The sequence below is a fragment of the Zingiber officinale genome, chromosome 3B, assembly GCF_018446385.1.
Source record: "Zingiber officinale cultivar Zhangliang chromosome 3B, Zo_v1.1, whole genome shotgun sequence".
Taxonomy (NCBI): Eukaryota; Viridiplantae; Streptophyta; class Magnoliopsida; order Zingiberales; family Zingiberaceae; genus Zingiber; species Zingiber officinale.
Window position 1 is genome coordinate 81441716 of NC_055991.1, and position 24274 is coordinate 81465989.

The 24274-nt window shown below is 36.9% G+C and overlaps 2 protein-coding genes across 2 annotated transcripts; both read right to left on the minus strand.

The window, feature by feature from the left end:
* Window positions 1-1897: 1897 nt before the first annotated feature.
* LOC122056655 (elongator complex protein 6-like) lies at window positions 1898-5254 on the minus strand. Its single transcript, XM_042618712.1, has 5 exons — window positions 4847-5254; window positions 3835-3907; window positions 3477-3694; window positions 3261-3407; window positions 1898-2176 (listed from the first exon to the last, which is right to left on the minus strand). The coding sequence occupies exons 1-5, from the start codon at window positions 5081-5083 to the stop codon at window positions 2054-2056; spliced, it is 798 nt and encodes a 265-aa protein (XP_042474646.1). The 5' UTR covers window positions 5084-5254; the 3' UTR covers window positions 1898-2053.
* Window positions 5255-10956: 5702 nt separating this feature from the next.
* Window positions 10957-22663, minus strand: LOC122056656 (protein MODIFIER OF SNC1 11-like). Its single transcript, XM_042618713.1, has 6 exons — window positions 22279-22663; window positions 13161-13241; window positions 12956-13081; window positions 11438-11486; window positions 11282-11344; window positions 10957-11193 (listed from the first exon to the last, which is right to left on the minus strand). Exons 1-5 carry the CDS (start codon window positions 22581-22583, stop codon window positions 11318-11320), a joined length of 588 nt encoding a protein of 195 aa, XP_042474647.1. The 5' UTR covers window positions 22584-22663; the 3' UTR covers window positions 10957-11193; window positions 11282-11317.
* Between the last annotated feature and the right edge of the window lie 1611 nt (window positions 22664-24274).

Below are 24274 nucleotides of genomic sequence, written 5' to 3' on the forward strand. Positions count from 1 at the left end.
AGAGTCCCCCCCCCCCTATAATGCTTCCATCTTGGTCACGTCACCAACCGGCTTCAATCTTTTCCAAACAAAATCACCAACCTATAATGATCTGGGAATAACTCGCCTGTTGTAATTTTACTTCATCCTCTGCTGATATGCCATCAGTCGGATAGTAGCTTTATCTCTTACTTCTTCTATCAGATCTATCTCCATAAGTCGCCGATCAGGGTTGTCTTCATCGTATAGCTATCACCGATCGAACTCTACGCCAATCTCGACCGGCACTACTGCTTCTCCTTCGTACACCAAATTGAATGGTGTAATGCCAGTGGCTTCTCAAAGAGTCGTGCGATAAGACCATAGTACACTCGGCAGCTCATCCACCCAACTTCTTTCCATATGGTCTAGCCAAGTCCTGAGCCCTCGAAGAATTTCTCTGTTGGTGACTTTCGCCTGGCCATTTCTTTGGGGGTAAGTCACTTAAGTAAAAGTTTGTGTAATACCATAGTTGGCACACCACTCTCTAAGCCTCCGTCCCTAAAACTGTCTTCCATTATTAGATACTAGCTTATGAGGGATGTCAAACCAGCATACGATATTTTGCCACAAAAACTTGATAACTATCTGTTTGGTTATCTTAGCGAGCGGTTCGACTTCTACCTATTTTGAAAAGTAATCCACCGCCACAAGCAGAAATCTCTTAAAATATTTTTTTAAGAGTTTATTTCTAGGGTTCAGGCTTTGGTTATAGTGTTAAAGTTATTTTTTTTTTAAAATTTTACCTCTGGGGTTTAGGTTTCCCAATTAGGTTATAGTGTTTGGTTTTAAAAAAAAATTAAAATAAAATTAATTTAAGTATTTATTGAGTATTATAATATGTTAAGGGGATATATTAAAGTATTAGAAATTTATATAAGGAAATGTGAAATTTTTTAATTATTTTTTAATTTAAAAACTAAAAAAAAAATTTAAAAAAACGTCGATTGATATGCTGCGCGCACACAGTCGCACACTGTGCAGGCGCGCAGCATATCAATCCTCTATATATATATAAAGATTTGCTATGCTACGGACAAAGCCCGTGCGGACCGCTACGGACATGCTTCCTGATCAGTCTGGTGATCGATCAGGGAACCTCCTGATCGGTCTACCAGACCGATCAGGGACCCTGATCGGTCTACAGACCGATCAGGACGTTCCCTGATCGGTCCAGAGACCGATCAGGAGATCCCCTGATCGGACTGGTGACCGATCAGGAAGCATGTCCGCAGCGGTCCGCACTGACTTTGTCCACAGCATAACAAATCTTTATATATATATATATAAGAGTGATCTGCGCACGCGCAGGAGATCGCTCGTTTTTTTTTTATTTTTTTTATTTTTTTAATATTTTAAATTTAAAAAATCAATTAAAAAAATTAACATTTCCTTATATAAATTTCTAATACCTTAATATATCCCCTTAACATATTACAATACTCAATAAATGCTTAAATTAATTTTATTTAAATTTTTTTTAAAAACCAAACACTATAACCTAATTGAGAAGCCTAAACCCCAGAGGTAAAATTTAAAAAAAAAAATAACTTTAACACTATAACCAAAGCCTGAACCCTAGAAATAAACTCTTAAAAAAATATTTTATTTTTTATTTTTTTTAATTATTTTTTAATTCATAAATTAAAAAAAAAATTAAAAAAAAAAGGGAAAAAACAGTTGTTATCCTGTGCGACGTGCACAGTCACGTACTGTGGCATCGCGCAGGATAACAAATTTATTTATTTATATATATATATATATATATATATATATATATATATATATATAAAACTTATCCACGTTCAGAAGTTAATCTCTATATTGTAATTTTTCATCTATGCTGTTCAACAGTTGTTTGAAAAATTATCCATCATATCAATCAAATTATCAGAATAGAAAGTATAAGATTTTAACCGTAATACACTACGAACTAGTTAGACTGTGGGCCTGCTCACATTTACAATAAACAAGACTACTTTGTTCCATGAAGATTAATACAAAGAGAGCACGATGAAATTAATGGCGAAATGGCCTAGAACTTGGTCCCTGGATAGAAGAACTCAACGGCATTTTCCTTCAGTTTGAATTGGAAATTGTAAACTTTGCTACTTGACCATCCAAGTTCACCCAAGGCCCTCTTGTTTATGATAGTCAACTGTTATGTTATACAGTTGGTAAGATACCAGAATTAAAGAGGCAGGAACCAACCTTAAACAAGAAAAAGCACAGCGTCATTGACAAAAGCAAGTGTTGGGCCAGGATTGTGTATCGCCTTTTGTTTGCTATATACACTTACATTTACCAATCAAATAAAAAGATCATCTATGTTTGTACCATAAATTCTAAAGGTTATCACCTGAAGCAAGGGTCCATGATTACTTAAGTGAATGGTAGGTAATGTCTTCTAAACAAGATTTTCTCAGATCAAGTGAAAGAAAGGGGTGCTCGACTGTCGCAGGTACCGAATCATATACAAAATAAACTGAAATGGGTGGTAATGCATGTGATGAACTTTCCATCACAGTTTTAGGCTTCGCACTAGTGGACTTTGTATTCGTTATAAAACAGACAAATAAAAGCAATAATTTTATGCCGAATACTCTTGCTTTTGTGTTTTTGGTAACTTACAACTATAGCCCAAGTGACAAACAAAATCTATTTTAGAGATTTTTTTTTTTTTGGATAATTTTCAATATATTTTATAGTTCACGGGCAACATTCAAAATCATATTTTCCTACCATACAACAGCCCTCTATCTGATCCATCTCTCTATTCTACCTATCTCATGTCGAAAAAGCCTAAACAAAAAATGTCTCAAATTCTGTGTAAAAATATTGTTATCCTATCAATCGTAGAAAATATTTAATTTCTAGCATAAATAAAGTTATTAGTTTTTCAGGCATGGCTTCTATGCACTATAAAAATGGTGATGTAGCAAAATATTGATGGCTCATCAGACTATTTTCCATATTTCCTCATTACATGTCAGAGAAATGGTGTTAGTGAAATAATAAATTGGCTCCAATGAGTTGTCAGATAATCACATGTCCTAAACATTATGGCCTGATTGATCATTCTCAGTACTATGAGTGAAATTGGTGTCTTTCTACTAAAACCATAATGTACCTAATTAAAAAAAGTGTGCAAGATTAATGCCAATCAAAAGAACAAAAAGGTAATAAAAATCCTAAAAAATTATTGGCTAAACATATATACTGTGCTATAAAGACTACAATACCTGACCATGGACATCAACAGCTATACCAGTAGATAGAGTTTCTGCTTTTATCACAACATCCGATAAGTAGTCCAGATGTGAGAGCAGACGCTGGTCTTCTTCACTTGAATAAATATCTCCATGATTCAGAATCAACAGAGAACAATCCTGATTATTGAAGCACAACTCAGTGACATGGTAAAAATAAACAAAATTATTTCGGTGCCATTTGTTTACCAGTTCAGAGGTAAGGGTTGCGCAATACTGAAGAAAGTCAAAGGTATGACTGCTAGAGCCCTGAGCAGCTATTTCCAAAAGAGAGATATCATCAATTATGATACGAATCCATCCTCCATTGTTATGCATCAAGTTATTAGCTTCTATAAACCTCAAAATCCTATTATACAAATTCATGAATCCATCTTCGATAGCATTTTGATCTGTTCCACCTGCCACTGATGCAAAACATTATGAAATGAAATCAGAACACATTACACGATGAAGATTTTGCTCATGAACTAAAGACAGTAATCAAGGGAGTCGAGTGGATGGAAAAGCAAAAGGTTAAATGCTTAAGGTTCTTGACACCACTCACCCAGAAACTCTAAATCAAGCAAGTCAATAAAATGAAGTTTGTTCTTGTTCCTTTGCAATGATAGATTGCATCCCTGAATAAAAATAGGAATCTCACGGTCTTGCCAAACAAGTAATTTGCTACAAAGTGTACAATGATAAAAGATAGATGTAAAGTACCAAACACAAGAAAACAAACATAGGAATACAGAACAAGGGATCCTTATGAAAAGAAAATACTTAATGAGAAAAGTACAATGGTACTGGGAAATTTAATTATTTAATAGCATGAAAGAATAGGGAATGGAACAGACAATGCCAACTTTAAATTGCCAGATTATTCAGATTAATTTGCTGTTGTTTATTAGAAAGTATATCAAACAGAGAAATCGAAAAGTGTATTACATATAAAGAGTAGCATCCAAATAAACTAAAAAATAAAATAACTGGACTTAAATGTCAAAGAAAAACACACTAAGTTTGCAGAAGTATTAAGGAAATTCAAGTTTTCCCATAAGAATCCACCTCATCAGTTAGTTCTTTCTGTATGATATTATTCCAATCAAAAAACTAGTGCTTGGATTCAAGCAAATTTATTAAAAACAAGGTGCATGAAGCTTATATCCCTGTGAATCTTCTGATCTTATATTTTTCCAGTGCATTTAAATATTCACAATTGACATATGAAAAGTGCACATCCTAGCATAAGCAAGGCATGTGACATATGAAAAAGGGAGGCAACATGAAAATACAAAATCATGGCTTGAACTTTTGATTAGTATTTATAACAAGCAGTGTTTAAAACTACAATTGATTTTGATATTCAAAGTTCAAATGAAATCTCTCCAATTGATTTTGATATATACCATATAGAGATAAAGCAGCAAGAATATACAGATCAGCCAACATATAGTTTCGGTAACAAATTGAAGCTATAACAGAAATCAAAAGGATAACCCACGAATTCACGTATTGAAGATGCTGGATAGCAGACGTGATCAACTTAACAGGCAAAAATGGGAGGTCAGGCATACCATCTTCCGCAGGACACGGTCATAGTGGGAGAACGGCTGCGCGAGGCCGAGGAACACAACGGCCCCGGCAGCTTCAGCGGAGAGGGAGCGCTTCAAGAGGTGGTGCAGGAGGAAAGCACCGCTGGCCTCGACGCAGTCCTGGACAAGGGCAATGCGCCACGGTACAGAACCGGTGCGACCGATCCCAAGAGCCTCGTCGAGGAGATTGGTAGTAGGAGAAGAGAAAGAAGGGTTCATCTTGTTCACTTCCCTGTTCAGCGATCCAAAGGGCTGCCCGATCAAGGCTCAAGCTGGCAGGAAAAGCGAGCGAGGCGGCGCCGCTGTTCTCCGGGAAGAGCAGGAGCGGCGATATTCGCTGGGGACGATTGGGGCAGGCCGCTGAAGTCGAGGGTTTCGTTGCGTAGGCAGTGAAAAACCCGGTCCGGTCCGGTCCGATTTTTTTAAAAATCACCGATTCCGTATCATATAACTATTTGGTTAAAAGATTACGCATCCAGATTTATCGCGGTTCAAACCTCAATTATACTATATTTACAAAAAACTTTTCTCCAAATGAGAAATAGGATGTTGAACTTCTGTGCTGATTATCATTCAGCACACTTCTTGATTTATCTGGATGATTAATAAAAAAATTCCATGAGACCAAATTAAAACTTCTATAGTATGACTTGATAATCACGGATTCCAATATAACTGTTTTTTGAGGTTCCACGGAAATTGAACTGTCCTTTATACTTTTCTAATCATTTCAAAGGTATGTAAAATTCACTTTAAACAATATTACAACAATAGACCATTGCACGAATGCAACCAATACCAAAGTCGTATGCGATAAGATTTCATCGCAGTACTTTAAAACCATGGTCCGAGGACTTTGGCCACAGTTGGCTCGATACAATGCAACCCGACGGCATGATCATTCATCTTGTAACGGGTCACACGACCCATTTGATCTCTCTATAAAAAATGACATAAGATGGCACGATTCATTTACCTACAATGGCACGATACCAATGTCAAATCTTTAGATAAAAGATTTTCTCTCTTATTTTTATTCAAGGTAGACTATATATATTATATAATGATACAAAGTAATATAAATTATAGTAAAAAATTATATGCTGATTAATATCGTCTATCTTACCATAATTTAGATATTATATTCCTAACAAATGATCCGTTAATTGCATTAAGAATTGAATGTTGTCAATTTAATGATTATCTTTTCTAACTCACTCCAACACTCCCCCTCAAGTTGGTAGGTAGATGTCTTGCAATCTCAACTTGTTGAGTGAGTCATGAAAATTTCTGCTACATATTATTTTTGTAAGTATATCTGCTAGTTGATCTTCAGATTTGACAAAAGTAAATCGAATTATCTTTGCTTCTAGATTTTCTTTAATAAAGTGTCGATCAACTTCCACATGCTTCGTTCAATCATGTTGAACTGGATTATGAGCACTAGCAAGCGCTGTTTTATTATCACAAAATAAATCAATTTCATGATCAGGCGCAAAGCCTATTTTAGTTAATAGATTCCTTAACCAGAGGAGTTCACACACCCCTTTGGCCATACCTCGGAATTCCACTTCAGCGCTAGATAGAACTGCCACATTCTGCTTCTTACTTTTCCAGGTGACTAGATTACCACAGACAAATGTAAAATACCTAGAGGTGAACTTCCTATCCGAAATTGTACTAGCTCAATCAACATCTGTATACCCCTCAATCAATAAATGGTTGTTCTTTGTAAACATAAGTCTCTTTCCCGGAAATGACTTTAGATATTGGAGAATGTGAATCACCGCTCTCATGTGATCTTTACTTGGGTTGTGCATGAACTGGCTCACCACACTTACTGCATATGCAATATCAGACCGAGTATGGGAGAGATAAATTAATTTCCCCACCAATTTTCGATACCTGCCTTTGTCTATTGGAACCTGATATGTATATTCTCCAAGCCTGTGATTTTGGATTATTTGGGTGTCCACAGATTTACAATCTAGTAGTCCAACTTCTGTCAATAAGTCAAGAACATATTTTCTTTGAGAAAGAAATATACCCTACTTCGAGCGAGCAACTTCAATGTCCAAGAAATACTTCAATTCTCCAAGATTCTTCATTTCAAATTCGGTGGCCAACCTCCTTTCTAAATTAGTCATTCATTTTGAGTCATCTCCTGTAATGATCATATCATCCACATATATTATTAGAGCAGTTATCTTACCCTGATGATGTTTTAAGAATAACGTGTGGTCTGAGTGGCTTTGCTTGAACCATATCTTCTCATGGCAGTAGTTAGACGACCAAACCATGCTCTAGGAGATTACTTCAGCCCATACAAAGTTCTTTGCAACTTACATACCACTTTAGTTTGAGTATTTGTCCAATAACCTAGAGGCACTTCCGTATATATTTCTTCTTCTAGGTCACCATAGAGAAAAGCATTCTTTACATCAAACTGATGTAAAGGCCAATCAAGATTTGCTGCAAGAGACAACAGTACCTTGACAGTATTTAATTTTGCTACTAGTGAAAAAGTTTCTTGATAGTGTATAACGTATATCTGTGTATAACCTTTCGCTACCAGCCTTGCTTTGTATCTCTCAATCGATCCATTGGCATTATATTTAATAGAAAATGCTCATTTGCATCCCACTATATTTTTATTCTCTGGTAGTGATACTAGCGTCCATGTCTTGTTTTTAAGCAACGCTGTCATCTCTTCTTCCATTGCTTGAGTCCACCTAGGATTTCTCAATGTCTCTTCTACACTTGTAGGAACTTGATTTGAGGATAGTTCAGATACAAAGTGTTTTAGAGGGTTGGATAACCTTAGTGTAGATACATAATTTGCAATGAGATATTTAGACTGCTTGGTTTTTCCTTCAAGAGAGTACCGGTTTGGAGGTTTACCCCTATTATGCCTGAAAGGTAATTCATAGTCAACAATAGTAGTGTTATCACTAGCATAAGAATGTACCTCAATGATATTCTCAGGAGATAGGCTGGTGGATACTAGCGAGGGAGGGGTCTCGAGCGGTACTTGCATGTTATTTCTTGGGCCAGAATGAGATTCTTCCGGCAGGTTTACTGTGTCGCCCGGACAAGGAGTGGTTCCTCCTAGGCAATCTTCCGAATAATTTGTTGTTAAGGGAGTGGTTCCTCTAAGGCAATCTTTTGAATAATTTGTTGTTTCTCTTAAGTCAGAAAGTGGAATACTTGCTTCATTTAGTTGGTCATACAAGAGCCATGTAATCCCTTCTGATACCGTCTCCCCCTGAAGGGAAGTAGTGGGGGAGTAAAATAATTCAAATTCCATGAAGGTAACATCCAGAGTAACATATGTATGATGAGTCGATGAGTCATAATATCGATACCCCTTCTCGTGAGTACCATATCCCACAAAAACACAACAGATGACACGGGGATCAAGTTTGATCCGTTGGGTTTCAGGAAGATGAACAAGAGCCACACATCCAAAAATACAAGGTGGAAGCATCAAAATGTTAGGTAATGACACTGAGGTCGCCAGAACTTGTAAAGGAGTTTGAAACCCCAATACTTTGGAGAGCATTCGATTAATGAGATATACGGCAGTACAAACGACGTTAGCCCAGAGGTGTTGTGAGGCATAGGCCCCAAGAAGGAGGGCTCGAGTAGTCACCAAGATATGTCGATTTTTTCGCTCCACAATACCATTCTATTGGAGAGTATGAGGGCAGGAGGTCTCATGAATGAGATCATGTAAATTGAAATATTGACAGAAGGATTGATTAACATACTCGCCTCCATTATCGGAGTGAAGCGTCTTGATTTTAGACTCAAATTGTGTCTGAATAAGAGTTTGAAAAGACTAAAATATAGTGAACACTTCCTTTTTATGGCGCAGCAGATAAATCCAAGTCATGCGGATACAATCATCAATAAATATCACAAACCATGGGTAACCAGACGACGTGGAATTTGGAGCAGGACCCTAAATATCAGAATGAACTAATGCAAATGGAATGTCACATTTATTATGTCATAATGGATACGAGACTCTGTGGCTTTTTGCTAACAAACAAGTTTCGCATTTAAAATCCATAGAAGATAAACTCAAAAATAACATTGGAAACACATGCTGCAAATAACTGAAAGAATGGTGGCCCGGTAGGCGATACCATAGAAGAACCTGTTGTGTTTGATAATCACTAGATGTGTGGTGAGCACTACCGTTGATAAAGTCATCCATGTAATTAAGTCCCCCGCCCCTTAGTACCACGCCCAATGATCTCCTTTGTTAGAATATCCTGAATGATACAAAACGTGGGATAAATCAGTACAATACAATGCAAGTCTTTAGTAAGTTAGTCAACAGATAGTAACTTGTGGGACAAGGAAGACATTAATAGGGTATTAGATAAGGATAGGGTATGGAACAATTGCACAGTCTTAACCGCAATTACCAAAGATATGTTCCCATTAGCATTGACAATTATGCTTCGTTTGGGAGGAGTGCGTTGAGTAAAATCGGTCACATCAAAAGTCATGTGATCTGTCGCACCATAATCAAGTATCCATGAATGATCTGCTATCCCCTGGATCGAGCCAAGAAGAGTATTACCTGAGGAAGTAGGTAGACCATTAGGTGGAAGGATGGACAGTCGTTGCTCGACTATCTAGCTTGGGACATCTTGTCCAATGGTCTGGCCTAGATCAACGTTTTGCCCTATTGTTTGGGTAGCTACTCCTGCCACTGCAACTCAGTCTTGTCTAATCATCGGACCAAACGAACTGTCCTCCTTTCCAACATCCCGCTCGTCAACGAGGGATGCCTTGCTAAGTCCGCCTGCTTGGCTTGACCAAGAGCCTTGCCCACTGTTATCTTTCCTCTTACGGGCCTAGAGGTCGTGCCAACAGTCGGGGTATCCATGAAGCTTAAAACAGTTGTCACGGGAGTGCTTAACGCTACCACAATGCGAGCAAGGAAGGGCCTTGGTGGTAGGGCCTGTTCTCCTACCAAAACTCGGTTGAGAACCAACGTGAGGTGGAACCCGAGGACCTGACCGAGAACCTCGGGTTGCTAAGCATGCTCCATGTAGATCATTCACAGGGTGATTGGTCATTACTAATTGTCGAGTAGTCTCTCGACGAACATGAGCAAAAGCTTGCTCTAGTGTAGGAAACGACTGAAGCTGTAGGATATCGTTGCGAATATTATCAAGGTGATCATCAAGACCATCCAGAAAGAGGTAGACGCAGTCTTCTTGAACCAAGGAATTATACCGTTGAATATTACCTAGATATTCCATCGGATTTGGTCGTCAAAAATCAATTTCCCGCCAAAGTCCTTGAAGATATGAATAAAACTTCTCTAGAGAACCACCAGCTTGTTTAAGTCTTGTCACCCGACGACGAAGATCATACACTTGAGAGGTGTCACTGCCATCAAAGTATGTCGTGGCCAGGATGTCCCATACTGAGTTCGCGATTGGGAAGCGAATAAAATTCCAAATAAGGGAGGCATCCATATAGTTGATTAGCCAACCTTTGACAATAGCATTCTCAGTACACCATCGTCGAAAGGCCGGATCGACCAGGGCTGAGGGAAATCTTCATTGATATATCTCAGTTTATCTTTGCCCGAGATATACATTTCAACCACTTGGGACCATAAAGCATAGTTGGAGTCATCCAGCTTTACGCCTATTGGAGCTATAACTATGTCAAATCCGAAGGTAATGTGGCTGCCGAGTTACTTGGATTGAGTGAATAGGTCGGTTGAAGGAATTTCGACAACCATAATAGAGGTTGTATCTGGCTCTGATACCATATCAAGCCTTTAGGTAGAAGATTTTCCTTCTTATTTTTTATTCACCGAGAATACATACATTATATAATGATACAAGGTAATATAAATTACAGTAAAAGTTTAAATGCTAATTAATAACGCCAACCCTACCATAATTTAGAAATTATATTCCTAACAAATGATCAACTAATTATAGTAAGAATTGAATGTTGTCAACTCAATGATTATCTTTCCTAACTCACTCCAACAACTAGGATGAAATATGCAAATTTACAAATGGTACAAGATGTTATAGTAACATGTATCAATGTTTCTTCCAAAGTGAGATTATAAATTATATGCTAAAAAGGGAAATGAGATAAGCAATACAAGTTCTGCAAATTATAATATCTAGATTTCAAAAACTGTTAACCCCCAAATCCAATCCCATTGTTGGAGGGAGATAAGTAAACAGCGGGAAGTGCCATCAAAATCATGTTTTAAAACAAGGAGAGAAATCTTAGACTTCATATGCCGCACTCGGGTGGCACAATTCGAGAAAGGAGACCTGCCAAACAAGACATTCACAGGCGACACGGGAATCAGTTAGCGGCTAATTAAGATCATAGGAAGAGATAGCCATTTAACTGCAGTACCTTGTAATGGAAATGCCGATATGCTGCAAAACTCAATCAGGTGGGGGGCGCAGTTTTCACCTTCTGGTTTCAGTAAAAGAATAAGCAATAGACGAATTTAGCAAGAAAGCAATAATTGTCGTTCTTCTCGAATGTTTCTAGATAGGCAAGATTTACCGGATCAGAATTGAGCTGGCCATTGACCTTAGATGAATCTTGTGAGAACCTGAAAAGGAAGTTACATGCAGAAGAACATGATCATATTAGTGAATTGTGTCGAGAAAAGGTCTGCTAGTATATTTACTAAACTAAAGGTGTCAATACGTTGTGCCCGAGCTAGGTCCAGCCTAGCACAAAATGGACCAGCAAGGTCGGATGTGGCATGGATCGATCATGGCTCTTGCTTTAAACCGAGATTTTATGGGTGCCAATTTTGTGGCTCTTGCTTTAAACCGAGACTTTGTCACCTGAGGTCTCTAAGAATCCAACAAACAATTTTACTCGTCTAGATTTTGTTTTACCTGAAAACAGCCTCTCACAAAAAGTAGAGTAAGGCTGTGTGTAATGGATCCTTCCCTGAAATCTCACATGGCGGGAGCTTCGTGCACCGGGCTGCCTTTTTGGAAAAGGAGCCTTGGCGCAACGGTAAAGTAGATTTTGTTATAAAACATTTTGGAAAACAAGACAAACATATCCAATATGTTGGGAAAAGATAAATTGTTAGAGAAAATTTAAACTAAACTAATTTTCTTACTGCCTTTTTTAGAAACAAATTATATAATCAGATAATATAATATAATTATTATGTTAATGGCTAAAGTTTAGTCCTTACACCACATTCAATTGAGTATTTGATTAAATTAATGATTATAATAATATTAAGGGTGAATTCTAATCATTGTGAATGTTTTTTATTAATAAGTTGTCCGCAAGCTTTGGTTGTAGGAGATGACCACGGACCTCTCTGGTGGGAACCTCCTTTTTCTATTGCTATTTATTCCATACGAAAGTATATAGATATAACCCTATTGGTAAACATGTTTTGTAAATATTATAATCAAGTCGAGAAGATCATCTTCTATTTGATTATATAATGTGTACTTAAATCTATGCCCGAGGAATGTGTCACCAAATTTATGCCCTAACAATCATGTCCATAGAAAGGGATTCTACTTGAATTCCTCGGAGAGTTAGATTACCGCCAACCACAAAAGACACTCTTTGATAGAGTTGGCATCATGCTTCTGAGATTTTATTAAATTAACTATTTTGAGTAAGATCCGATCTACAGATGGTATCCTTGACTTTGATGTGTATAAATTATATTGTTATCAAGTATGTGCAAGTCTGATGAACATGAGGAAGTAGAATTGAGTATTATCATCGATTGTAAATTATATTCAACGCATTTTAGATCATGATCCCTATAATATTTGATATAGATTAAATGGTCATATTCAGGAACCTTTTTCTGGCATATATTGCTTCCAATTTTTGTAATTTTCTCAAGCAAAACAAATCAATAATAATAATAATAATAATAATAATAATAATAAACAAAATATTCAAAAATTGATCATTTATGGAGATGCTCATTTTCCAATGAAGTGAGTCAAATTTCAGTCTGGTAAAATCAAGGAAAGAAACCAGCACGTTGCATGTTCAAAATACGATAAACAAAGACAACCAATTCACCTGATTGCTCTTGCTTTCATTTTTTCCTCCTCTGAAGTAGTAAGCTTCGAGTTTGGTGCAAATCGTTCCAATCTAGCCTTCTTCTTTGCCGCTTCATCAACTGGATTATCAACCTTGAGCCCGAACCTAAGATATGGAAAACAAGGACGCTTTACAATTGGAGGGGAAAACAACTACTACTTTGTGCTGGAGCAAAAGTAAGCACCTCTCTGCCCGGGCTTTTCTTTTTTGCTCTTCTGCTTGTCTCACAATCTTGCTTCCAGTCATGTTTGAATCGATTCCAAACCTGAAAATAAGATTTAACGAAATTAATGGAGAAATGAGTATAAACTCCTCGCATTTAAAAAGGTAAAGATTAGATAAATTGACAAATCAACAGAAAAATAATTGAGGGAAGCCAATATTCATGATCTAAAATTGAGGAAAGAGGTCTGCAAAGCAAATCAAGAATAGGCTAGTGTTTATGCAAAACAAAGCAGACATACATAACAGGAGCAAGATACAATGATAAGATTACAGTTAATATGATATATTATTAGCTATTTGACTAAAATGCCTCATGCTCAGGCCACACCTAACAGAAAATTTGAGAATTGATTGGCATTTAAGCATAGAAAGTAACCATTATCAAGTCAATAGAAGATAAAAAAAAAACAAAAAGAGATGATAACCAAGACATTGATCAAATATAAAGACCAAGTACCAGCATTATTACTATTATATTCTATCAAAACAATTTTGAACCACAATTGTTCCCCACTGCAAGTGTTTATGCTCATTAAAGGGGACAAGGTGAAGTACTAGTAATTTGGAGAAAGCAACATAAAGTATTAAGAAGATTAACTTGCACCATTTCTCACCAAAACAGGATCCTAGATCAGTTATGAAAGGCTGATAACAAGATCTTTTCCCTACTATTGAGCTTCATTTCCTCGATAGCATTACCTAAATAATAAGAAAATCAAGTATTTGTTTGTTACCAATCTAACTATTTCTTCCTTTACCTCTCCTTGTTCTTAGTCATTCATGCTCCCCTTAGATGCACAGGGGCAACTTTTAGAGCCCGAATCGATAAGGAAAGGGCATAGACGACCACCCTCCCACCACTGTCAAGCACGGCATGAGCCCCCAAAGACCCCAACGAGGTAGTACTATACATCCGGTCATGCGTAACAAAATCAAGGAAAGCGATCACCCGATCAATAGATGTATTAATGGGGTAATGTTCCAAACCCATGTTCAATCAACCTTAGCAATACTGTAAATACCCCGTGGTAGTTTTGATGTGATCAATTAAGTCAAATTAGGTCATGTTGTCTTTTGATGCCTTGTGTCTAAGTGTACAGGAACTTAGGAGCACAGGAAGTTGAGCGAAAGACACAACTATCGAGAAGGACGGTACGGGAGAGAGTCGACGAGCTCGGTGTGTCCGAGGGACGAGGCACTGCTTAAGAGTATGCTAGTTTACGAGAAGAAAACATGCGGCGTTTCCGAAGGATGAGAAACTGGAGCGGAAGGTTGCTCGAGAAGGCCGGAAAATGAGTTTGGATGAACCCTATTCTAAATGACCGAAATCACCCAAACGAACGGAGCCAAAACGGGGAGAAATCGGACAGTCAACATGATGTTGACTGTTCGGGGCGCCGGACCCAGTCTAGGCGCCCAAACCTGGTCCGAGCGCCTGAATTTTCTAGCCACCCTCGGGGATGCCTCATCCAGGGGTAGTATCGGCGCGGTCTGCCCAAGCGCCCGGACCAATAAATTTATCTTCAACGAGTCGTTGTCGTCGTAAATAGAATTTTATCCACATCCAGACGCCCGGAGCTAACCGACCAGCAGGCTATAAATAAAGCCCTGGTCTTCTCTTCTCAAACAACACAGTCTACTTCAATTCTAGTTCTGTTTTTTACTTTAAGAACTTAATTTCCGTATACGAGGCTTCTCTGCCTCCAACATTTTGTTCGAGAAGGAGATCTTCATAGTGAGCTCATTTGTCTTGGAGTAATAATCCTTTGATTGCCAACCAAGTAAAACACTACTTGTCTCGTACTTCGTTTTATGCTTTATATTTTAATTGTGTAATTGATTAAGCCCGATCAAGTTGAGAAAGGTATTCTTTGTTTTACATTGTGCAAGGCAATTCCCCCCCTCTTGCCGACCGCCAAAGGACTAACAAGTAGTATCAGAGTCCAACCGTTTCAGAAGGACTAACTGCCGATCGAGCATCTACCCGCATAAGTTCGAAGGGAAGTTCGCGATTTGGAAAAAGAAGATGGAGGTATTCTTCAAAACTAACTTTGAATTATTAATAATAATGAAATATGGTTTTGTAGCAAAAGGATCAACAACAACAACAACCAAGCATTTTCCCACTAGGTGGGATCGACTGTATGAATCCTTTTACGCCATTGAGCTCTATCTTCTATTATATCATCATCTATATTTAAATAAATTTTATCCTGTTTTATTGTTGATAACCAAGTCTTTTTTGGACTTCCTCTTCCTCGTTTGATATGCATGTTTATCATAGTTTCACATCGCCTAACTGGAGCATTTATTGGTCGTCTAAGTACATGTCCGTACCATCTTAAACGTGTCTCTCGGAGTTTTTCCTCAATAGATGTATCGACTTCTAATGCTCTCATTTCTTATTTTGTCCATGCTCGTACGTCCACACATCCACCTTAACATCCTCATCTCTGCAACTCTCATCTTCGCTCATGTGATCGAGTTATAGTCCAACATTCGACTCCATATAACATAACAACTGCGGTTCTATAGAACTTACCTTTAAGTTTAAGAGGTACTTTACTATCACATAAACACTCCCCTCCATTTCACCCATCCCGCTTGTATTCTATGACATCTCTCTCAATCCTCCATCATTTTGTAAAACGATCCTAAATATTTAAATCTCTCGATTCCGGGCAACTCGTCCTCTCCTATCTTAACAATTGTTTCATTACTTCTAATATTGCTAAACTTAAATTTCATATATTCTGTCTTTAATCTACTAAGCTTAAAACTTTTCCCTTCTAGTGTTTCCTTCCAAGATTCTAGCTTAGCATTTACTCCTTCACGTGTCTCATTTACCAAAATAATATCATCTGCAAACAACATGCACCACGGTACTGTGTCTTGAATGTGTGAAGTGAGTTCCCTTGATGTAACCCTATCTTTATTGGAAATGCTTCAGTTACTCCCCCTGAAATCTTTACTCTAGTCGTTACATTCTCATACATATCCTTAATTAGTTCAATATATGTTACGTTAACACCTCTCTTTTCTAAAATTCTCCATATAATTTCTCTTGGAACTCTATCATAAGTTTTTTCTAAGTCAATGAATACCATGTGTAGATCTTGTTTTTGCTCCTGATATTTTTCAATTAATTGTCTAAGAAGATGTATAGCTTCTATTGTCGTCCTTCAGGCATGAACTCAAATTGATTTTCTGTCACCGTGGTCTCCTTCCTTAATCTTTTTTCTATTACTTTTTTCCAAAATTTCATAGTATGACTCATTAGTTTAATACCCCTATAGTTTGCATAATTTTGTACGTCTCCCTTATTCTTATATAAGGGAACTAGAGTACTTACCCTCCATTAATCAAGCATTTTTTTCATTTTCAATACCATGTTAAATAATTTTGTAAGTCATTCAATACCTTATTTCCCTAAGCACTTCCATACCTCTATCGGAATATCATCTGGTCCAACGGTTGTTCCATTATGCATCTCATTTAAAGTTTGTTTTACTTCTGAAGTTTGAATTCTACGATAAAAATTAAAATTTCTATGCTCATTTGACCAAATTAAATTACCTAAGTTAAGTTGGTCACCTAAATCTTTATTAAAAAGTTGATAAAAATACCTCTTCCACCGCTCTTTTATTTCTCCATCATTTACTAATACCCTATTACATTTATCTTTAATACATTTTATTTGACTAAAATCTCTTGTTTTTTTCTCTCACTTTAGCTATTATATAAATGTCTTTTTTCCCTTCTTTTGTATCCAATTTTTGATATAACCGTTCAAAAGTTTCATTTTTTGCTTCAATCACTACTTTCTTAGCTTCTTTCTTGGCTATTGTATATTTTTTTAAATTTTCCTCGTTCTTACAAATATATAATTCCTTATAAGCTATTCGTTTTTCCTTTACTTTCTCTTGTACTTTCTCATTCCACCACCAAGATTCTTTACTTAGTGGTGCATGTCCCTTTGACTCACCGAGTACACTCTTAGCTACTATTTTCAACTTTGATACCATCTTATCTCATGTTGTATTAGAGTCATCGTATATTTCACCTAATGCTTGTACTTCTACCTTCTCCTTAAATATATGTTGCTTCTCATCCTTTAACTTCCACCACTTAATTCTAGGAATTGTATATATTTTTTTTCTATTGATACTATGTTTGAGGCATATATCCAACACTACTACCCTATGTTGGGTAGTTAAGTTTTCTCCAGGGATGACTTTGCAATCTTTACAAATCTTTCTATCCTTTTTCCTAACTATAAGAAAGTCAATTTGAGATTTATTATTCCCACTTTTGAATGTGACTAAATGTTCTTCTCTTTTCTTAAAAAACGTATTAGCTAATATAAGGGCATATGCTATCGTAAAATCTAATATAGTTCCTCATTCCTCGTTCCAAACCTATAACTCCCATGTACTCTCTCATATTCCTCATTTTTCACTCCGACATGCCCATTTAGATCACCTTCTTATTAAAATCATTTCATTTAGTGGAATATTTTGTAATATTTCATTTAAGTCCTCCCAAAATCTTGATTTGGTAAGTTCATCTAATCCTACTTGTAGTGCATATACGCTAATTATGTTCATAGTTTCTTTCGTCACTATTATTTTAAGGGCTATAATTCTATCTCCTTTTCTAACTACTCCTACAACTTCATCCTTTAACAAACTATCTACAATAATACCCACTCCATTTCTTACTTTACTCTTTCCAGTATACCATAACTTAAAACCCGAGTTCTCTATCATCTTTGTCTTCTCACCTATCCATTTTGTCTCTCGTACACACAAAATATTAATTTTTCTCCTAATCATCATATCTACTACCTCCATTGATTTACCAATGAGAGTTCCTATGTTCCATGTTCCAAATCTTAGATTATTAGTTTTCCTATCATATTTGTTCTTATCTAACCTATGGTGTGAGAACTCTTACCTATTTAACACTACACTCAAGTTCTCATGGAGATATGGTGGAGAACTCTTGCCATAGTTTGACGTTGGCTAGCAACCTAACACAACCCTCCTCCTTTATCCGGGCTTGGGACCAGACATGACCGGTCGTCATGGGCGGAGTTCGTGGCAAACGGCAAGACAGAATTTTATCTGCTGAGCGTGTTACCGTCTCAAGAAGTCAACCGTATCGGAGCCTACTAGTCAACCAAGGAGCTCTGGGAGAAATTCCTAGAACTACACGAAAAGACCTCGAAGCTAAACTCGCGAGACAGGACCTGCTCCAGAACCAGATTAGCAACCTTCGGTTAGAAGAAGGTGAAACTATCACACACCTCCACTCAAGGATCAAAGAATTAATCACCGAACTCACGAATCTCGGAGAAAAGGTAACTGACCGAGATTAGCTAAAGTATGCGCTTAACGCTTTTCCTAGGACTCCTAAATGGTCAACCCTGGTAGATGCATACTTCATCTCTAGGGACTTAGAGGTAAGTAATTTAGAAAAAAAAATTTCAACTTTTGAAATTCATGAATCTAGGTGTGCAAATCTAAAGGAGTTAAAGCACAACATTGCCTTAAAGGCAAAAATAGACGAACCAAATTCCGAAATGTCCCTCGATGATGATGAAATGGCATTTATGGTAAGAAAATTCAAAAAGTTTTTTAGAACTAATAAATTCAATCAAGTGCAAGCTAAAAGAAAGAAAAGAAATGTGAGATGCTAGTACTGCAATGAAGAAGAGCACGTGAAAGACAACTGCCCAAAACTGAAGAACAAGACAAGGGCAAAGACAAGGACAAGGTCAAGGACAAAAGACCAACCCAGAAAAAGCACAAGAACCTAAAGGCGACATGGGACGAAACGTCATTAGAATTAGAGATCGAAGCCTACGCTGGACTTGCGCTAATGGCAAGTCATGAAGAAGGTGATGAAGCAAGCTTATCAAAGATAAACATCGAGAGTATCGATGAAGGGGGAGCAACGTCAGAAGCAAGCAGCTCTACAAGGGGAGCCTCAGATAACGGGATCGACAAGGTAAGTCAAGTACGGTTTCTACCTTCTGACCAGTTATATGAATTTATTAAAATATCATCAAAGCATTCCTGTAAATTAGAAAATCAGAATAAAAAATTATTAACAAAAAACAAAGAGCTAAAAGGAACTTTAGTAAGATCTTGTTAACTAGAAGATTTTGACAAAATAAAATTAGAAAATGAAAAATTACACGAACGAATAGAGAATTTAAAAAATTCTACATGTTCGAATATTGCTAATCCAAATTTTAAAAATTATCTAGACTAAATTGGTATTTTAGATATCACAAGAGTCAAATTAAAAAATTATCACGAAAATATGTTCCTAGAAAATTCTTGATTAATCCACCAGATAGGAACCTATATTGGTTCTAAAATCGTGCTTAAATAAAATTCTTATGCATGTTTCACTTTTAATTTGATTTAATATTGTTTTTGTTTAGAATTATCTAAATAAATTGTGTCATATAATTTTTTTGTTCGAAATTAATTAGAGATTAATTTTTCTGAGAAAAATGATTTTATTTCTTATCTGTAGAAAAAATTTCAAAATTTTTTGTCAGTTGTATTAATTCTTATAAATTTTTTTAATAAAAATCATATTCTTCAATTTAAAAATATTTCGCAATGCTATTTCTTGCAAAATTTATTTTTCTGTCAAAATTTATCATATTCTCTATCCAAGGAAATATTTTCAATTTTTTTTTACCGTTTTTTAATTTTCTATGAATTATTTATTCAAATGATAATTTTTAATATTAAAAATTCTAGAAGATTAAATTTTTGAAAATTCATTTTTTCTGTAAAAATACTTGTTCTATTACATTCTTAGAAAAAATTTTACGATTTTTTGAATTTAGAAACTATTTTTAAGTAATTTTTAAAGAAAATATGTCTTTATATAGAAAAGAATTTATGTTGCTTAAATTAATTTCAATTTTTCGTGAAAATTTTATCTCTTCTTTGCATATGTCTATTTAACCGTTAAAAAAATTTTCAAAATTTTCCCACGATTAAAAATATTTTTTCAAATTAGGTTTTCCAAAAATGGTTTATAAATTGTAAAAATCTATATTTTCGAAATTTAAAGTTCATGATTTTTCTGGATAATAGTCACTGTATTTTTATCTCTTAGACTCTGTTTTGAATTTACTTCATGTTATTTTCATAGCATACTCCTATTTTTAATGTGATCAAAGGGGGAAAATTAGAAGTTAAGTTTAGGGGGTGGGTACATCTTGAATTTTGCACATTTTTTTAATTGCAAAATTTATACTTGTTACCTTACTATTATTTGTTTTTGTTTTACCCTAATTTAACTTGGTTTGCTCACATCAAAAAGGGGGAGATTGTAAGTACCCGTGGTAGTTTTATGTGATCAACCGAGTCAAGCTAGGTCCTGTTATCTTTTGATGCCTTGTGTCTAAGTGTGCAGGAACGTAGGAGCACAGGAAATCAAGCGAAAGACGCAACTAGCGAGAAGGACGACACGAGAAAGTCAACGGGCTCGATGCGTCCGAGGGACGAGGCGTTGCGGAAGAGTACGCTAGCGGGCGAGAAGGAAGCGCGCAGCATTTCCGAGGGATGAGAAGTTGGAGCAGAAGGTTGCTCGAGAAGGCCGGAAAATGAGTTCGAGTGAGCTCAATTCTATATGGCCGAAATCACCTAAGCGAACAGAGCCGAAACGAGAAGAAATCGGGCGTCCAGTCAACATGATGTTGACTGTCCAGGGCGCCTGGATCAAGTTCAAGAGCCTGGACGGTCCAAGCAACTGGATCCCCTGGACGCCCTAGGGGTGCCTCGTCCAAGGGGGTCGTATCGACGCGGTCCGGGCGCCCGGACTTAAACTTATCTTCAGTGAGCCATTGTCGTCGTGGATAAAGTTTTATCCATACTCAAGCGTTCAGACCCATTCCAGGTGTCCGGAGTTGACTGACCAGCAGGCTATAAATAGAGCCATGGTCTTCTCTTCTCAAACAACACACTCTGTACTTCAATTTTAGTTCTGTTTTTAGCTTACGAGCTTAATTTTCGTGTACAAGGCTTCTCCGCCTCCAACATTTTGTTTGAGAAGATCTTCATAGTGAGCTCATTTGAGAGTAGCAATCCTCTGATTGCCAACCAAGTAAAACACTGCTTGTCTCGTACTTCTTTTTATGCTTTATATTTAAATTAAGTGGGTAATCGATTAAGCTTGATCGAGTTGAGAAAGGTATTCTTTGTTTTACATTGTACAGGGCAATTCACCCCCTCTTGCCGGCCTCCAAGGGACCAACAGTTACCCCATTAATACACCTAATCTAAGAACCTCCAAGGCAGAAGAAAACCTTATGTAGGGGGTCGGGCAGTGGGTGTGATAGTAGGAAGGTTAACGATTAGTCTTGGAGGCGATCACTTTCCTTGATTTTGTTGCACATGACCAGATGTATAGTACTACCTTTTTGGGGTGTTTGGGGGATCATGCCGAGCTTGTTCTGGGCTTCTTTAAGTAAAAGTAAAATTCTAATGTAAGTACATCACAACTAAAATAAAATTGACTTGATCCAACCTGATTGCAATCATGATCTGAAGTCTAAAGTAAACTAAAGTAATACAAAACTTCTTACAAAACAAACTGAAGCTGAGTTATCAAATTCAATTCATATATACCAGACCCGATTTCTATTTACAAAATCACAATACAATAAACAATATAACTGATGGGAGGTGGCGTTGATAAAGAAGCTGAATTTGAAACCAAGTAGAGACTAAACAAAAACATAGTTTCAAGGAACTAGGGTTTGAGACCCTATTCTAAGACAGAACTAGATATTCAATCATATCTATCAACCACCATCCATACGTTCTAACCTGGCCAATACATTCGTTATTATCTAGAACCATAATCTCCAAGCCAGCATGTTTCCATTTTTTTTCAAGAGGTTAAGTTGCAGGAATTACAAAACATCCCTTCTTTTATTTCAGAAAAAGAAATCAAAACAAAAGCATGAATTTGCATGTGCATAAAGGGGAACAAACTTAGACAGTTCGAAACCAATGAACTAGAACACAGATTGAAACTTTCACCTCTCTGCTCGAGAATTTCGCTTCTCCTCTTCGGAAAGCACCACCTGCACCCCAAATCTCTCGGCTCGCCGAAGCTTCCTTTCAAGATCGGTGACAGGGCTTGTCTCGGAAACATTCGCGGAGCCTGAGCTGACCCCGACAAGCTTACCCACCCTCCGCCCTTCCGCCCGCCCCTGCTTTCCATCCTCCTCCGCGTTCCCATGCACATTGGACTGATGTGGGGCAGGAGGAGCAAGCTTGGTGGCAAAGGGCGCCGCCCCAGCGAGAGGATCCTCCATTGCCGCTTCCGAGAGAGGCAGATCCATGGCTTTCGCGGCCGGGCTCAGCGAAGCCCTTCGGATTCGACCCTGCGCCGACGGAACGTACTGAAAGAACAGTCTATTGAGTTTCCATATTTGCATAAATTTAACAACCAATTTAAAAAAATAAATAAATAAATTTAATGATATATTTCTAAAATAATATTTTATAAAAATTATTAATTTTTATAATAAACTAATTTATAGATAATAATTTGAAGGAAACGTTTAGATACATAAATTTAGATTATACTACTTCACCATCCTTTAATTCATATGAGCTGCGATGAATAGATATTTAATGATAGAGTTTTCTCATTATAACGGCAGGACTTTTCTCAATTTTTTAGATATTTAATGATGGAGTTTTAATATTAAAAAATTAATAAATAAATTTTTTTTATTGGACAATTGATCTAGATGATTATTAGTGCAAAATCTAAGGATTAGAAATTAATCGATATTAAGTTAACCTTTTTCATGTATGCTAAAGAGGAAGGACTTTAAGTTAGAACCCTAATTATTTTTGGGCAAAAGACTTGATAAGTTGGGTTAAGTAGTTTAACTTAAATATATTATCGAACATAAAAAAATAGAGAGATTGTTAATGCAATCGACTCTAAGGTTTTTGATGTTTGTTTCACAATATATTTAATGAAGTTTAGTCAGATCAAGGTTGATTGGATAACTAGCAAGAGAAAGATGAGAAGCCTACCGAATAACTAGTCCTAACTACGGTTAGGCAATGAAAGTCCTAGTCACGGCTAAACAGGGGAAATCTCGATAAATCATGGAAATTAGGTAAAAGGATTTGGTAAGGCTAGAGAATTCGATATCGAACCCCTAGTGGTTGATTCGATGCTGAGTCTTGATGAGTGAAGTTAGATGGTGAAAGATCCTGGTGAATAAAATTTGGTGGTGAAAACTCTAAGGGGAGGTAACCCTAGGTCTTAGTGAGTGAAGACAAGTGATGAAAACTCTAGGAGGAGGTAATCTTAGATAGCGAGAAGTCTTGGAGAAGTGAACTCCAAGCAAGGTTGATCGAAAGGTTTTTGGTCGATTGCGACGATCAACCGGACGAGTGGATCTTAGTAAATCTATGTTTAGTTTCACCGTAGTATTTTGCATTACTATTATTGCTATTGACTAATTTAGTATTGCAGGAAAAGTCTTGGAAGATCAAGCGATCGAACACTAAGCAGAGAAAGTCCAAACAAGTCTAAAGGACCAACTGTTTGGCAAGTAGGTTGACATAAACAATTGGAATGGAGCAATGGGGAGGTCGTGTCCCGAGAAGGGATAAACCCTAGGTCGTTGATTCAACTGAAAAAACCGAGAGGTTTCCAAGTTGAGATCAAGACAGGTCTTACTGTCTTTTCTTACTCATGCAGCATTATACTACTGTGCTAATTTTGTATTATAGGGATGTTTTATAAACTATGTAAACTAACTCTGCTTCACTAAAACCAAGTGGATCGGTCGACTGAATAAAAGGTTTAATCAACCATATCTAGTTAATGTGGCAGAGTTAGATTGTGCAGAGCAAAGATGAAATTCAGGTGGATCAGTCGTTAGAACCCAAGGATTGGTCGACCGAACTAATTTTGGTATACACAGTGGCATATTCAAATCGCGATGAAGAAGGAAGTTTCAGGGATCGATCGATCGATCAAGGTGATCAGTCGACCGAACAACTA

Coding starts and splice junctions, on each gene's coding strand:
- LOC122056655 (XM_042618712.1), bottom strand. CDS start 5,083: ATGAACCCTTCTTTCTCTTCTCCTACTACCAATCTCCTCGACGAGGCT. Junction 3,695..3,834: donor GCTTGATTTAGAGTTTCTGG/GTGAGTGGTGTC, acceptor GTTTTGCATCAG/TGGCAGGTGGAACAGATCAA. Junction 3,408..3,476: donor CAACCCTTACCTCTGAACTG/GTAAACAAATGG, acceptor TTCAATAATCAG/GATTGTTCTCTGTTGATTCT.
- LOC122056656 (XM_042618713.1), bottom strand. CDS start 22,583: ATGGATCTGCCTCTCTCGGAAGCGGCAATGGAGGATCCTCTCGCTGGG. Junction 13,242..22,278: donor CGAAATTCTCGAGCAGAGAG/GTGAAAGTTTCA, acceptor TCTTATTTTCAG/GTTTGGAATCGATTCAAACA. Junction 11,487..12,955: donor ATGAAAGCAAGAGCAATCAG/GTGAATTGGTTG, acceptor CTTCCTTTTCAG/GTTCTCACAAGATTCATCTA.